The sequence below is a fragment of the Suncus etruscus genome, chromosome 16 (assembly GCF_024139225.1).
Source record: "Suncus etruscus isolate mSunEtr1 chromosome 16, mSunEtr1.pri.cur, whole genome shotgun sequence".
Classification (NCBI taxonomy): domain Eukaryota; kingdom Metazoa; phylum Chordata; class Mammalia; order Eulipotyphla; family Soricidae; genus Suncus; species Suncus etruscus.
Window position 1 is genome coordinate 71,341,741 of NC_064863.1, and position 16,445 is coordinate 71,358,185.

The 16,445-nt window shown below is 39.1% G+C and overlaps 1 protein-coding gene across 1 annotated transcript in view; it reads left to right on the top strand.

The window, feature by feature from the left end:
• The first annotated feature begins 214 nt into the window (after positions 1–214).
• Positions 215–16,445, top strand: part of LOC126032203 (uncharacterized) — a 57,544-nt gene continuing 41,313 nt past the window's right edge. Inside the window, exons 1-3 of the mRNA XM_049789879.1 lie at positions 215–292; positions 8,531–8,601; positions 15,655–15,751. Of these exons, the coding sequence (XP_049645836.1) occupies positions 215–292; positions 8,531–8,601; positions 15,655–15,751 (246 nt within the window). The remainder of the gene's footprint in view (positions 293–8,530; positions 8,602–15,654; positions 15,752–16,445) is intronic.

A 16,445-nucleotide genomic window follows, 5' to 3' on the forward strand; every position in this document is an offset into this window, starting at 1 on the left:
AAGTTTCCAGAAACTTCACCCAGGAGGTCTCAACAAAGGCTCGGCCTAGGCAAGAGATGATCCCGCCTCCTGCCTCCTTCCTGCCAATCAACCGCTCCTCGCGCATGCGCAGGCACAGGCTCCGCCCCCCGGAGCCCAGCTCCGGTCCGCGAGTCGGTCGCGGGCGGTTAGGGCTGGCGGGAGCTTTTCCTTTCCTTTCCCAGAGCCGCCCTCTATGACGATCACCTACAGCTGCATTGCTAATGGCCGATCTATCCTGGCGGAACTGGCCCTAACCGGCGGCTCCTATAAGGTACACCGGGGGCCACAGCTCCAAGCCGTGGCTTCGGCTTTTTGGGGCTAGCGCGCCCAGCCGAGCCCCTTAGGGCGGCCCGGGAGCGTTAAGCCCCGCCCCCACGAAGCCCCGCCCCCGAGAGGTCACTCCCCCGCGCGGCCCCGCGGCTACAAGGGTGAATCTCAGGCTGGTGCCGCTGGCGTTTTCGAACTGCGGGGGCGCACGTGCGCCGCCTACCGGGTAGGATTGGTACTGCGCGCGGCCCACTTAGCTCTGATTCACAGCCACTTTTCTTTCTTTCCCCTTAGCGTTGTTCTCTGCCCCCGCCAAGAAATGACCTTGCGGGGCCGGAGAGATAGCATGGAGGTAAGGCGTTTGCCTTTCATGCAGGAGGTCATCGGTTCGAATCCCGGCGTCCCATATGGTCCCCTGTGCCTGCCAGGAGCAATTTCTGAGCCTGGAGCCAGGAATAACCCCTGAGCACTGCCGAGTGTGACCCAAAAAAAAAAAAAAAAAAAGAAATGACCTTGCAGTTCAACCACCATTTCTATTTGTTAAATATATATATATATTTGACATACATATACATATATATACATTTCTATTTTTTAAATATATATTTAACATATATACATATATACATTTCTATTTGTTAAATATATATTTAACATATATATACATATATATACATTTCTATTTGTTAAATATATATATTTAACATATATATATATATATACATGCTAGCGACGAAGTCCCTGGATAAAGGTGTGAGAGATGCAGCAGAGAGGACAACTGCTTAGCATGGTCTCTTTACATCCAAAAGCTATTATCAGTTTTTCCCACTATGTTAAAAGGATGATAGGTCAAGATTTCTCCTCTAACACTCAAATGGTGTTAGAATGCCTCTTTTAGAAGCGATAAAACAGACCTCCCCAGGTACAAGAAAGAGAAGTGAGGATTCCAGGCAGAGGAAACAGCATTAATTTGTTTGGGGACCCTCAAAAACGGATGATGACTAGAACAGTATATGTCACTCTGGGATAATAGGGGCTGTAGATAAGGTCAGAAAAGTGGTCAAAATATAGTGAATGAAGGATCCTGTGTTCAGTTTGTTTTCCTCTAGAGAAACTGGAGAGCAAATAAAGATTGCTCTTTTTTAAAATTGTGACTTCCTCCTACCATCACCAAACAGGGGGCCATAGAATGTGCAGTGAGTAAAGCTCCTGCCTTGCAGGCAACCAAACTAGGTTCAATTCGTGTCATGCCATATAAATCCCCAGAGCACCAACAAGAGTTAATTCCTAAGTGTCAAGCCAAGAGTAACCCCTGAGTATTGCTGAGTGTGCCCCCCCCAAAATAAGCTCAAGAACTAGCTCTTCGAGAAGATAAGTAAAATTGATGAACTTTTAGCTACCATCACTTCAAAAAATAAAAACATAATAGAATCAGAGGGATCAGAGAGATAGTACAATAAATAGTGCACTTGCCTTGAATATAGCTGACCCATACTTGATTCCCAGAGCCTGCCAGGAGTGATTCCTCAACACAGAGCCAGAAATAAACCTTGAGTATTACTGGGTGTGGCCAAAAATAAATAAAAGGATAGGGGACTACATCAAGCTAAACCAAGTTAACGAAATTATCAATAAAATAAGAAGTTGCTACTGAATAAGAAAGTCTATGTACATCATACCTCTAACAAGGGGCTATATTTAAGAAAAAATATAAGGACTTATACAACTTGGGTCTAGGAAATATCCCAAGGTGGTGGAACTCATATTTCGAATGTGCAAGGTCCTGAATTCAATCCCAAGCTCCAACAGAGCACCAAGGGTTATATAGTTCTATGGCCAGAACTATAAATAACTACAGAACTACAGTCACATGCAGAAACATATAACTCAGTCAAGCACCAAACCATCAGTCAATACGTCTCTAGACTCACTATCTCCAGGAGTGATCCTAGATCCTTGAGCACTAATGTGAAGGTGCCCCAACACATTTTTTTCTTATTTAATCACCATGACTACAAGCTACAAAACTATTCATAATTGAGTTTCGGGTGCACAATGTTCCAGCACCAATCTTCAGTAGAGTCCACTTCCTTCCATTAGTGTCCCCAGTTTCCTTCCCACCCTCCTGCCATGTCAGGCATGGTTTTCATTCCTTTTTACTTTTAGGCACTGTGGTTTATAGTACTATTACTGATAGGGTATCGCATGTCACTTTACCTTCGTTCAACATCCCATTCAAAAAAGTATCTTTAATTTTTTAATTTAAAACCATGTATAGCCACTTTAAAAAAAAATAAAACCATACAGGTGGCCAATAGTTTCATGATATTAAAGGCTTAGCTTTAAAGGACTTAATAGAACAATATAAGGGGCCCGGAGAGATAGCACAGCGGCGTTTGCCTTGCAAGCAGCCGATCCAGGACCAAAGGTAGTTGGTTCGAGACCCGGTGTCCCATATGGTCCCCCGTGCCTGCCAGGAGCTATTTCTGAGCAGACAGCCAGGAGGAACCCCTGAGCACTGCCGGGTGTGGCCCAAAAACCAAAAAAAAAAAAAAAAATAGAACAATATAAGGCAAATCAGAATGAGATGCCATTTTACATCTGTAAAAGTAGGTGAAATCATTCAATTTGTTGCCACATAAATGGATCTGGAGAGTATGAGGCTGAGTGAAGTTAGTCAGGAGAGGAACAGATACAAAACAATCTCCTTCATGTGTATGATATAATAAAACATAGTAAAGAGATAACAAATACCATAGGCAACAGAATGTGCAAGGCCCTGAATTTGATCAAGGCAACAGAAACCTAAAACTATCTTTTGTAGGAAGATTTCCATGGGGAAGAGGTGGAAGAAACTTGGTTGGAAGTGGGGAAATACTGGGACAATCGTGGTGGGTAATGAACACTGGTAGAGAATGTAGTGCTGAAATGATTCGTGCATGCAACCCTAACATTAACAATATTATAAATCCAGTGCCTAAACTTAAATTTAAAAATAAATTTACATATCTGAAACAAAACCAGAGAGATAACTCAATAGGCTGGAGCACTTACTTTGCATGCAGAGATCATATTTTGATTCCAGGCACACATGTTCTCCTGAGAACTGGGAACAACTCCCATGTACAGAGCTAAAAGTAGAACATGTACAGAGCATAGACCAAATACAAAGACCAGAAACAAAAGCAAGTGTGTATGAGTTGTGGTGGGGAAAAAAAAAAAACTTGTATATTGTGGGCGTGTATATTGGTTAAACCTCTTGAAAGATAGTATACATCTTCCCAAAAAATAAAAAATATGGGGCCGGAGAGGTAGCACAGCGGTATGGCGTTTGCCTTAGATGCAGAGGATGGTGGTTTGAATCCCAGCATCCCATATGGTCCCCCAGGCCTGCCAGGAGTGATTTCTGAGCATAGAGCCAGGAGGAACCCCTGAGCACTGCCAAAAACCAATATATATACATACATACATACCATATAATATATATTAATATATCTACTAATTATCTAATATATAGTATATATACCAAATAATGCAACATTACTACTTCTTGTCATCTATTCAAAAAATACAAAACGCTGGGGCCAGAGAGATAGCGCAGCAGTAGTGAGTTTACCTTGCATGCAGCTGACTCGGGAGGGATCCGGTTCAATTCCAGCACCCGCATGGTCCCCCACCCTGCCAGGGTGGATTTCTAAGCACAGAGCCAGGAGTAATCAGTGAGCACCACTGGGTGTGGCCCAACAACTAACCAATCAATAAATAAAGTTTAAAAAAAAGATTACAAAACACTAAATATGTGAGTATATATGTGTATATATACAAATATATTTTATATATATATACATTATACATACATGTATAATGTATATACACTAATTGTTGCACTAGTTAGAACATAAACGTAGAAGCAACCTCAAAATAGATGTGTCTAGCAATAGTTGTATCCAGATACAAATGAATGGAAAGAGTTGTGTGTATATGTTCCAATGGACTACTTCTAAGCTATTAAAAAAATAAAAAAGATGAAATCTTGTTACTTCTTACAACACAGATGAAGCCAGGGGAAATTATACTTAAAACTCATAAGAAAGACAAATACCAATGTTTTCATTCATAATATTAATATATAAAAGGCAAAGGGATGGACAAAAGAAAACCAAAACAAACCTTTGAATTGTAACTACAGAACTGAAGTTATAGTGGATTGGGATGAGAGTGAAGGATGAAGGAACCCCAGTAAACTGTGAAGAAGGGTTATTGATATTTTGATGATAGGCATAGTTTGTAAACTTGTACTCCTAGAACAAGTGTTATAACCAGTATTACTTCAGTTCATTTATTAATTAAGATAAGATGTAATTAAAAACTATATCAGTTATCAGGCCAGAGAGATAGTATAATTTCTAGGGTGCTTGTCTTATATATGATCAGCCCAGGTTTGATCAAGCACCACCAACATGATTTCTATGCACCACCAGATATGGACCAAATCCTCCAAAAAAAATCAAACCAGTTATCTAGTGCCACCTGTATTTTTACATTATATGTATTTAAAATGTTTCCTCAATTTCTAATCTAATAGAGATAGGAGCACATACATTTTATATTGCAGTGGAGCCACAAGCCCTGAACATTTGTCACAGTGACTAGGCTTAGGCTCCAGAATATTGGATATTGGACATTCACTCCTGAGCGTTAGATCCCATCTACGGAACCAACATGGTTTTCTACACCAGCACCAGGATTCAGACTTTCACCAAGGGAGGCCCTAATGCTGCCCTGACATCGATTTGCTCCAGAATGAGTTCATATGACACCCTGATGACTTGGCAATAGCAACATGCTTTCAAGGCAGGGCTTTCCAAATTGCCACCTAATGGTGACATGGAAACAGGAGACACTCCTGCCACCTTGACTTTGACATAGGATCTGGACAAAAACCAGGATTCTGAACTACAGAAACTGTGACAGCCATGACTGTGAAGAACTTTTACTGGGACCACAGAGAAAGACTTTGGGGTTAGATAACTTAAGTATGCCTGAAGCCTTTAGTCGGTCTTATGCCAGGATGTTTCATGAGTAAGGTCTCCCTGTTTTTAGGTCAAAAGGTTTTTCTTTCTATTTCCACCATATTTTGCTGTGCCTATGCAAACAAACAACAACAAAAAAAAAACTGCCACGCACACAACTTTTTTTTAATCTCTTATTTTTTATATTGGGGCTCCCACCTTTTTCATAGAACCTTGGGACACAGATTGCTGTATTTTACCACATATTCCCACATTTTTCTATAAAACTAAGAAGATCAAAGAAAGGCCAAATGTTCTTAGGAGTTTTGGCAGAGAAATAAATAAGGACAGAACTAAATACCCAAACCAAAGTCAATGATAATAGAATCAAGGGATCTAAACTTTAACAAACTATACTTAAAGTGACCTGTTATACTGGCAAGCCAGGGGGCAAAGAGTGGTGGTATAGCATACACGCAGGGAACATTGGTGAAGGGAGGTTGACTGATGGTGGTAAAGGCCCTGACCCTTTGTCTATCTGAAATTCAACTATGAAGGACTCTGTAGATCACAATTGTTTCAACAAAATAAAATTGAAAATAAAAAATAAAATGTTTCCTTCATGTGACTATTACATGATAACTTGTCTCTTACCAAGCTTATTTTGAATGTCACCCATTCCAGAATATGACTGTTTCTTATTTGTATATACCTTAATATAGCTAATAAGGAGATTGATAATTAAACAGAAGAATAAAGAAAACTTCTGAAATTTATTTGGAACAATAAAACACCCACAAATAGCTAAAGCAATCCTTGGGAAATCCTTGGGAAAAGGAGTGTGGGAGGCATTACTTTCCTCAATTTTAACTGTATTACAAAGCAATAGTTATCAAAACAGCATGGTATTGGAATAAAGACAGATCCTCAGATCAGTGCAATAGGCTTGAGTACTCAGAGGATGTTCCCCAGACCTAATTTTTGATAAAGAGGCAAGAAATCCTAAATGGAGGAAGGAAAGCGTCTTCAACAAGTGATGTTGGCACAACTGGTTAGCCACTTGCAAAAAAGCAAACTCAGACCCCCAGCTAACACCATGTACGAAGGTAAAATCCAAATAGATTAAAGACCTTGATATCAGACCTGAAACCATAAAGTATATAGAACAACACGTAGGTAAAATACCCCAGGACATTGAGACTAGAGGCATCTTTAAGGAGGAAACAGCACTCTCCAAACAAATGGAAGCAGAGATAAACAGATGGGACTATATTAAGCTGAGAAGCTTCTGCATCTCAAAGGAAAAAGTGCCCGGGATACAAGAGCCACCCACTGAGTGGGAGAAACTATTCAGCCAGTACCCATAAGATAAGGGGCTAATATCCAAAATATGCAGGGAATTGACAGAATTTAACAAGAAAAAAAAAAACAACATTTAATCCCATCATAAAATGGGGAGAAGAAATGAACACTTTGTCAAAGAAGGAATACAAATGGCCAAAAGACACATGAAAAAAATTTTCCTCATCACTAATCATCAGGGAGATGCAAATCAAAACAACTATGAGGTACCATCTCACACCACAGAGATTAGCACACATCACAAAGAATGAGAACAAGCAGTGCTGAGTGCTGACAGGGATGTGGAGAGAAAGGAACTCTTAGTCACTGCTGGTGGGAATGCCATCTAGTCCAACCTTTATGGATAGCAATATAGAAATTCCTCCAAAAACTGGAAATTGAGCTTCCATATAATCCGGCTATACCACTCATAGGGATATACCCTAGGAACACAAAAATACAATACAAAAATCCCTTTTTCACACCTATATTCATTGCAGCACTATTTACAATAGCCAGACTCTGGAAACAACCAAGATGCCCTTCAACAGATGAATGGCTGAAGAAAGTGTGGTACATATACACAATGGAATATTATGCAGTCGTCAGAAGAGATGAAGTCATGACATTTTCCTTTGCATGGATGTATATGGAATCTAATATGCTGAATTAAATAAGTCAGAGGGAGAGAGAGAAATGCAGAATAATCTCACTCATCTATGGGTTTTAAGAAAAATAAAAGACATTTTTGCAATAATTCTTAAAGACAAAAGAGAGGAGGGTTGGAAGGTCCAGCTCACGATCTGAAGCTCACCACAAAGAATGGTGAGTGCAGTTAGAGAAATAACTACACTGCAATTATCTTAACAATGTGAATGAGGGGCCGGGAAGGTGGCGCTAGAGGTAAGATGCCTGCCTTGCAAGCGCTAGCCAAGGAAGGACCGCGGTTCGATCCCCCGGCGTCCCATATGGTCCCCCCAAGCCAGGGACGATTTCTGAGTGCATAGCCAGGAGTAACCCCTGAGCATCAAATGGGTGTGGCCCAAAAACCAAAAAAAAAAAAAAAAAAAAAAACAATGAATGAATGAGGGAAGTAGAAAGCCTGTCAGGCAGGGAGGAAGGGACATTTGGGATATTGGTGATGGAAATGTACTGGTGAAGGAGTGTGTTCTTTACATGACTGAACTCAACTACAATCATATTTGTAATCCGGTGTTTAAATAAAGATATTAATAAAAAAGAAAAAATGTGTGATATACTTATGCATTATCACATCTAATAAAGCAACTGTAAAAAAATACAGGCAGGAGTGGGGAAGGAGGGAGGGGCCAGTGGTGGTGGGAATGTTGCAGTGGTGAAGGGGGGTATTCTGTTTATGACTGAAACCCATTTACAATCACACTTGTAATCATGGTGCTTAAATATTTTATTTAAAAACAAACAACATGGTATAGAAATTTAGACCAAACTATTGCAAAGATTTAGAATCAAATTTTAAGTCTAGCATGGAAGTAGGGCATTTGTCTTGCATGCAGAAGGACAGTGGTTCAAATCCCAGCATCTCATATGGTCCCCTGAGCCTGCCTGGAGTGATTTCTGAATGTAGAGCCAGGAGTAACCCCTGAACACTGCTGGGTATAACCCAAAAAATAATTTAAAGTCTATGATACCTTAACATAAGAATCTACATTCTAGCTGCATTTGAAATACAACATATTACTGAATTATTTTCATCAACCCCCAGGAAGGATATAGTATACATTATAGTAGATCTTTGAGTAGGCCTGAGAAAGGCTCAGAAATGGTTGTAGGGAGGTAAAAAAAAATGATGAAAACTACAATTTTTTATGAAACAACACAAATAACAGCTTGCAATGATTTATTTTTAGGAATCAACAGCAATAGTGCTTAGACAAGTGCTCCTTAAAGCTGAACAAAAGAGCACCATTCAAATGGGAAGGTAAGTTTATTGTCACCGAAAGTATCCTTTTTCAACATTTATCAGCGAGAATTCCATTTCTAATGGTGTAGAAAGCATTAGTTATATGTATGCATATAACTGAAACTTAGGAAGGATAAATATATATATATGAAAGAAAAAATCATTAATGGGAATAATAAACTCATGGAAATAATGAGTGATAAATACCAAATCAATCCAAGACAATTGCTACTTGTTCAAAGGAAAGGGTGGAAAAAATCACACTGAGAAAGTGAATACAGAAATGTTTCGTATGTACCATTTTAACTAGATGATGGTTCTATAAGTGTACCTATTCTTTCATATTCTTTTTTATGTTCATATTATGTTAGATACATTCAAACTGAATTTTAAAAGAGTAGTTCTCTTTTTTGGACACCCACCCTCTCTCACCTCAAAGAAAGATCTCATATCTGATCTTTCTAAATATCACTTTCTCTAATAAAGGCTTTATGTACCTTCTGAAAATAATAAAGTAAAAATGCACACATGAGCCGGAGAGATATTATGGAGGTAGGGCATTTGCCTTGCATGCAGAAGGACGGTGATTTGAATCCCGGCATCCTATATGGTCCCCTGAGTCAGCCAGGAGCAATTGATTTCTGAGTGCAGCACCAGGAGTAACCCTTGAGCGCTGCCAGGTTGACCCCCCCCAAAAAATACATAAAAATAAAATGTATTCATTTGTAAATACATAGTATAAAACCAAGAATAATGACCATCATCCTAAGTGTTACAAAGGATATAATGTGGTATATCTATCTTAAAGCTATTTTGAGAACATTTTGCTAGTTATAGGAATTCATAGGGAATAAAAGAATGAACATAATTTAGACTCTTCCTTGTTTTTAAGAGATTTGTTTTTAACATCTGTATTGTAAAATAAGACAGAATAACAAAACAATCAGGCAAATGTGCACTTTATAAATTTGTACAAGGGAACTCCCATCAAAACTGCTTCTGTGGCCCAAAAAATAGAACCCTGCCAAAACTCCCACCATGTCCTATTTTATTCACAGTTTCTGTATGTCCAAAATTAAATACCATGCCAAGAGATAGTGCTTGCCTGGCCTATTGCTGACCTCAGTTTGATCCTCAGCATTGCACCTCGAGGAGAGATACCTGAGCACAAAGCAAGAAAGTAACTCTGAGTAGCAGCTGTGGTCCAAACACCACTTCCCCAAAATAAATTACCATTCCAATTCTTTTTTGCTGTTGTTCTGCTTTGTTTGTATTTTGAAGTCATATCCAGTGGTACTCAGAGATCACTTCTGGTTGTGTTCAGGGATCACTCCTGGTAAGTTCAAGGACAATGTAGTATACCAAGGATCAAACTGAGTCAGCCACATGCATCACAAGTTCTAAAGCACTGTACAAACACTACAGCCCAACACCATTCCCTTTTCTGTTGCAACCACTAATCTGTTTCTATCTTCATTGTGCCAGCATCTTAGACATGCTGGCACAATTCAGTCCATTTTTTTAACTTGCTGTATATAATGTACATATTTTTTTCCATTTCTTTCCTTATGACTTTTTTTTTGGGGGGGGGCCACACCCGGCGTTGCTCAGGGGTTACTCCTGGCTGTCTGCTCAGAAATAGCTCCTGGCAGGCACGGGGGACCATATGGGATACCGGGATTCGAACCAACCACCTTTGGTCCTGGATTGGCTGCTTGCAAGGCAAACGCCGCTGTGCTATCTCTCCGGGCCCAATGACTTATTTTTAAGAACTTAGTTTTCCCAATAATTTATTTTGCTGATTGCATATTCAAAATGTAGTTCATCATCTTCCAAGTAATTGGATTCAAGGGCAAAGCATTGTTTGTTTTTTATTAGATGGTACACAATATCTGATTACATCTCTTTTGACATTCTAGCAGCCACAGACATTCATTTCCAAAGCCATTCATATGTTGAGGACTGCAAAATTAATACTAAAAAAATGGTAGTTTATTTTCACTTATCACCTAAAATTATTTTAAACAGATATTTCCTCATGTACTATTTGCTTTGTACATTCTAACTTGAATCTTTACTCTGTTTCCCTGTATTTCACAGTCATCTGCCCAAATGCTATTGCACCTTCTTGTTGAATGCCTGAAAGACATCTCGAATATAATCAAACACATCATCATTATCAAACATCTCAAAACAAGCCTTCTGCTTTTTTTCCCATATATCATCTTTCCAGTTTCTCAAACCTAAAATTGATCCCTGGAACCCCACATAGTCCCCTTGCCCACCAAGATTGATCCTTAAATACAGAGACAGGAGTAAAGTCCAGAGTTCTCCTAGACATGGTCGCCAAGAAAACAACAAACAAAAAAGTATACAGACTCTTACTACCTTTACCATTATCCAAACCGCCAAGTCATCATCATTTCTTTCCTGTGTTAATCGGTATAAATTTAGTTTCATTTTGTTTCATTTTAATGGGGGAAAAACTACTCAGCATTGCTGGGATCATCCAGGCCCACAGCAAGCAGTGCTCAGGAGAGTCTACAGTGCCAGAGACAAAGCCCAAGCATGCCAAGCATGTGCTCCAGTATTTTGAACAACCTCAACTTTTTTTCTTCTTTTAAGAGCAGTTGTCCTTAATTTTATTTTTATGACATTTTATAACTAAATAAAACATTTGTATGGTTCCAAAGTCAAATAACACAAATTTCCTTTGAGAAGTGTAATTATCCTTCTTTTCCATATCACATACCATATTTTTCAGCATATAAGATGACTTTTGAAATGAAAAAAAGTCAACCAAAATTGGGGGTCGTCTTATACGCTGAGTATATCCCGAAAAATGTTTCAATATGCCGCTAAATGAAAATCGTCTGAATGTTGCCACGAAACGAATTTTCCAACTCGATCCTGCACCAATCACTGCAAGGCTGCTCGGATCGCCCCTCTAACTCAGCCAGTCCAAGAAGACTTTTTATGCATGCAAATTAGACAATGTTCTGTACCCAAAGGTACACTGTAAAAAGCCTGCTCAGAGGGCTAGGAGAGATAGCATAGCAGCGTTTGCCTTGCAAGCAGCCGATCCAGGACCAAAGGTGGTTGGTTCAAATCCCACTGTCCCATATGGTCCCCCGTGCCTGCCAGGAGCTATTTCTGAGCAGACAGCCAGGAGTAACCCCTGAGCACCACCGGGTGTGGCCCAAAAACAAAAAAAAAAAAAAAAAGCCTGCTCAGTGGCCAGAGTCAGAGAGGAAGTCTATTACAGTATAACCTTTGAACTTTTGCTTGTTTTGACAGGCTCAATGTGGTACATACAGTTACAGCACAGGAATGTTCTGTCTTATACAGCAAATATAGGCCTAACCCTATGTTTTAACTGTAAAATTAGGGGTCGTCTTATATGCCCAGTTGTTTTATATGCTGAAAAATATGGTACTACTTTTTCTGCTTTCATTTGAAAAATAAACAGAAAAACTTACCATTTTAATAAGTTTTTAGTTTATAACTTTCTTTTACTTTCTTTTTAAAAATACATAAATATTGAGACCAGAGAGAGTATAGTAGATAAAGCATTTTCCTTGCAGGCAGTCAACCATGGTTTGATTGATTCCCAGTACCACATAGAGTTCCACCAGGCATAGCCAGTCAGTGATACCTGAGCTCAGTACCAGGAGTAAGACCTGAGTACAGAAAAAGGAAGGAAGAGGAAGAGAGAAATGGAGGGAGGGGAAAAAGGAGAGAGAATAATTGCCTTATGGTGGAATGTGGTAATAATAGAAAAGTTGTATTATGTCATACAAACTTTGTCACCTTTTGTCAGTTACCAGTATAATAGTGAAATTAAATATTCAAAAGATGGTTTGGGGGCCGGAGAGATAGCATGGAGGTAAGGCGTTTGCCTTTCATGCAGGAGGTCATCGGTTCGAATCCCGGTGCCCCATATGGTCCCCCGTGCCTGCCAGGAGCAATTTCTGACTCTGGAGCCAGGAATAACCCCTGAGCACTGCCGGGTGTGACCCACAAAAAAAAAAAAAAAGATGGTTTGTTAATATTACTAACATAATAAATAAAACTTTAAAATTAGTAGTATTGATTTAACTTTTGTCTGTTTTTTGGGGGAGGTCACACCTGGCTGTGCTCAGGACTTACTCTTTGCTCTGCACTCAGGGATCACACCTGGCAGGGTTCAGGGCTCATCTGGGATGCCATAGATCATACCATGTAGAAGGTATGCCCTACATGCTGTGCTATTTCTCTGGTCTCCCAGTATCAATTTACTTTAAATCTAATACTTAACTTGTAGAGATATGTCAGAATCAGCAACTATTTTCAGCATACTCCTAATTTTGAAATATATATATATATATATTTGGTTTTTTTGGGTCACACCCGGCAGTGCTCAGGGGTTACTCCTGGTTGTCTGCTCAGAAATAGCTCCTGGCAGGCACAGGGGACCATATGGGACATCGGGATTTGAACCAACCACCTTTGGTCCTGGATCAGCTGTTTGCAAAGCAAACGTCACTGTGCTATCTCTCCGGGCCCGAAATCACAGTATTTTTCAAATGGAGAATATGTGCATAAACAATCACTATCATCATGAAAAGGGACAGAGAGATAGATCAAGGGTTTAGTTTGATACCCAACACTGTATGTGGTCCCCTAAGCATCACTAGGAGTGATCTCAAGCCAGAAATAGTCCCTGAGCACCACTAAGTAAATATATATGTATGTATATACATATACATATACATATACATAAACCATAGATATAAAACATATATACACATATATGTACATGTATGGTATAGCAGGTATGGTATTTGCTTTGCATGTAGTCAATCCAGGTTCAATCCCAGAATCACATATGGTCCTCCATATTACATATTATTCCTCCAGGAGTAATCCCTGGACACAGCCAGAAACAAAAATTAGACTGGTGGGTAGTGTGGGATTACAGAATTTGTAGATTCAAGAGGTAGGAGGCAAACAGCAGGACAGGCATTGGTGGAAGGAAGTGGACACTGGTGAAGGAAAAGGTTTTAAAACATTGTATACCTGAAAAATTAATCACGAATAATTGTAATTTCATGGTGACTACATTTTTAAATAATTTAGATAGCACAAATACAATATAAATTATATATATTAGTAGAAGGAAATTACTGGTACATATGAGCAATTTACATTAAAAGGGTATGTATTTTATTCTACCTTTGAGATTGTCTTTTCTACCTGTGTCTGAGATTCCTTACTCTCTTAAATAATCAATTTAGCATTTGAGCATTTTCACCATGCAAATATAAAATTCAAAATAACTGAGCTGAATCCTAATCCTCAAGCATCTCTTTCAATTGACACGCTCTTACATTTTAAAGCTTAGATTGGACAGTAAAGAGAGACACAATTCTTAAGTGTCTTCTATCTTCCTTATATGTGACTCTGAAAATATAGGAAAATCTGGAAATTGGAATGGTTAGGAAAAAGTAGACTCTCATATACTCTAAGGGAGTTTAATCCCTCCCATTTATCCTTTTCTCAAAAATATTTGGTATTTAATAGTTGTAAGTTTTAAAAACTAATATATCACAATAAGAAGAAATATCAAAATTAAATATGGCTGTCCAAAATTATAGGGAAAGTAGAAATCAGTCACCATATAACATTTTCGATTTGATCCAAAAAAATTTTTTTGTTTTTTGTGTCACACCCAGTGGCACTCAGGGGTTACTCCTGGCTCTGCACTCAGAAGTCGCCTCTGGAAGGCTCAGGGGACCAAATGGGATGCTGGGATTCAAACCAGGGTCCATCCTGTGTTGGCTGCTTGCAAGGCAAGCACCTTAACACTGTGCTACCACTCCGGCTCCTTGATCCAAATTTTTGGGGGTTTTTTGTTTTATTTTTGGGCCACATCTGGCAATGCTCAGGGGTTACTCCAGGCTCTGCACTCAAGAATTACTCCTGGCAGTGCTCAAGGGACCAAATAGGGTTGCTGAGATAGAACTTGAGTCAACTGTATGTAAGGCAAGTACCTTACCTGCTGTACTATCTCTCCAGTCCTATTTGATCAAAAAAACTTTTTTTTTTGTTTCTGGGCCACACCCCATGACAATCAGGGGTTATTCCTAGCTATGTACTCAGAAATCTCCTGCTTGGGTGACCAGAGATCGAACCCAGGTCCGTCCTGGGTCAGCCAAGTGCAAGGCAAACACCCTACCGCTGCATTATCTCTGGCCCCTTGATCCAAATTTTGACTTAATTTTGTAATGTAAGTTATTTACATCAAAGCTATAACATATAGAACCTTATAAAATTTTGGCTTTATGACAATAATATATATTGATTTTATTTTAAATATTCAAATATTATGAAATTTTTGTTTAACATCATTTAATTTTTAATATGTGCAAGATTTTCTAATTCTAACTAAAAAATAGTATAGTTTTTTGGTGGAGGTTCCACAACAAGCTGTACTAAAGGGTTTATTCCTGGCTATTTACTCAAGAATTACTCCAAAATGTCTGCCACAGAGGTAGGTAGGGGAGAGGACAGAGGGAAAGCAGACGGAAAACTGGGGACATTGGTATGGCAGGAAATGTACCTGCTGAAGGGTACTGTACATTGACTGAAACTCAATTATTAACCACTTTGTAACTGTATATCTCATGGTGATTCATTTAAGGATTTATTTATAAAAATTCAAAGATTTTGAAATAAAAGAATTACTCCTGGCAGTGCTCAAGAGACTATATGAGATGCTGGCAATTGGACATGCAAGTTCCCTTCCCTCTGTACTATTTCTCCGGCCAAAAATATGAATTTGTAAATAGATCAAATTTTCTGTGTGGGGGTCGGAGAGGTGGCGCTAGAGGTAAGCCTTGCAAGCGCTAGCCAAGGAAGGACCGTGGTTCGATCCCCCGGTGTCCCATATGGTCCCCCCAATCCAGGGGCAATTTCTGAGCGCTTAGCCAGGAGTAACCCCTGAGCATCAAACGGGTGTGGCCCAAAAAAAACAAAAAAAATTTTTTTTCTGTGTGGGTACTTAATTTCTTCAATGTGTTCTTTTCCAAGCTTTGTCTACCATACTCTCTTAATTGATGGAATCACTTACCTATGTGCTACAGATAATGCCTTGGATACTGTAACACCATCTGCATTTCTTAAAAATGTACGTAATTTCTTAAACTACTTCAAGAATTTTTTTAATGAACAAAATTAACTATGAAGCCTATGTTTTATAGTTAGTACTAGTGTTACTAATCAAAATGATAATACGCATTATCATTCATAAAACAGAGCCTTCATAGATGGCTTGTCTTCACCCCTTGACTATCTCTGTTTCCATATTCCCCAAACTCTACAGCAAGAATTTTGTAGACAATCTCCTGAGTTCTATCAGAATCTCTCTTCACATGAATTCTTTAAAAATAAGGAAAAGCTCTCTTCCCTAGTCTACAGAATCCTTCATTTTCTCTTGCCCTCTTTTCTCCTTCTCCCCCTCAGATGCTTTAAATAAAAGTATTTACATCACAAAAATAAGTAATTAAACTGAAATAATTCCTAATTCACTGTCACTATCTACCTTAAATATAACTGTGAAAGACTTGTCATTCACATTGGTCACAATAAAAATTATTTTTAAAAAACTAAAATAAGAATAAGAACTAACCTTCACCAAGCTCCTGTAACCAGGTGAACTCAAGGTTGTCTCTACCTTCCAGCCAGTCCAGTGGTGCCCAAGGGATATGTCATGTGGGAGCCCATAGCTTCGGTTCACCCATTCCCCACCACCTAGCAGGGGGAGCTCATTGATTTTGTTGAGGCTGGAGCTGCCCCTGGGAGTGCAGGTGAAAGTTGACTGG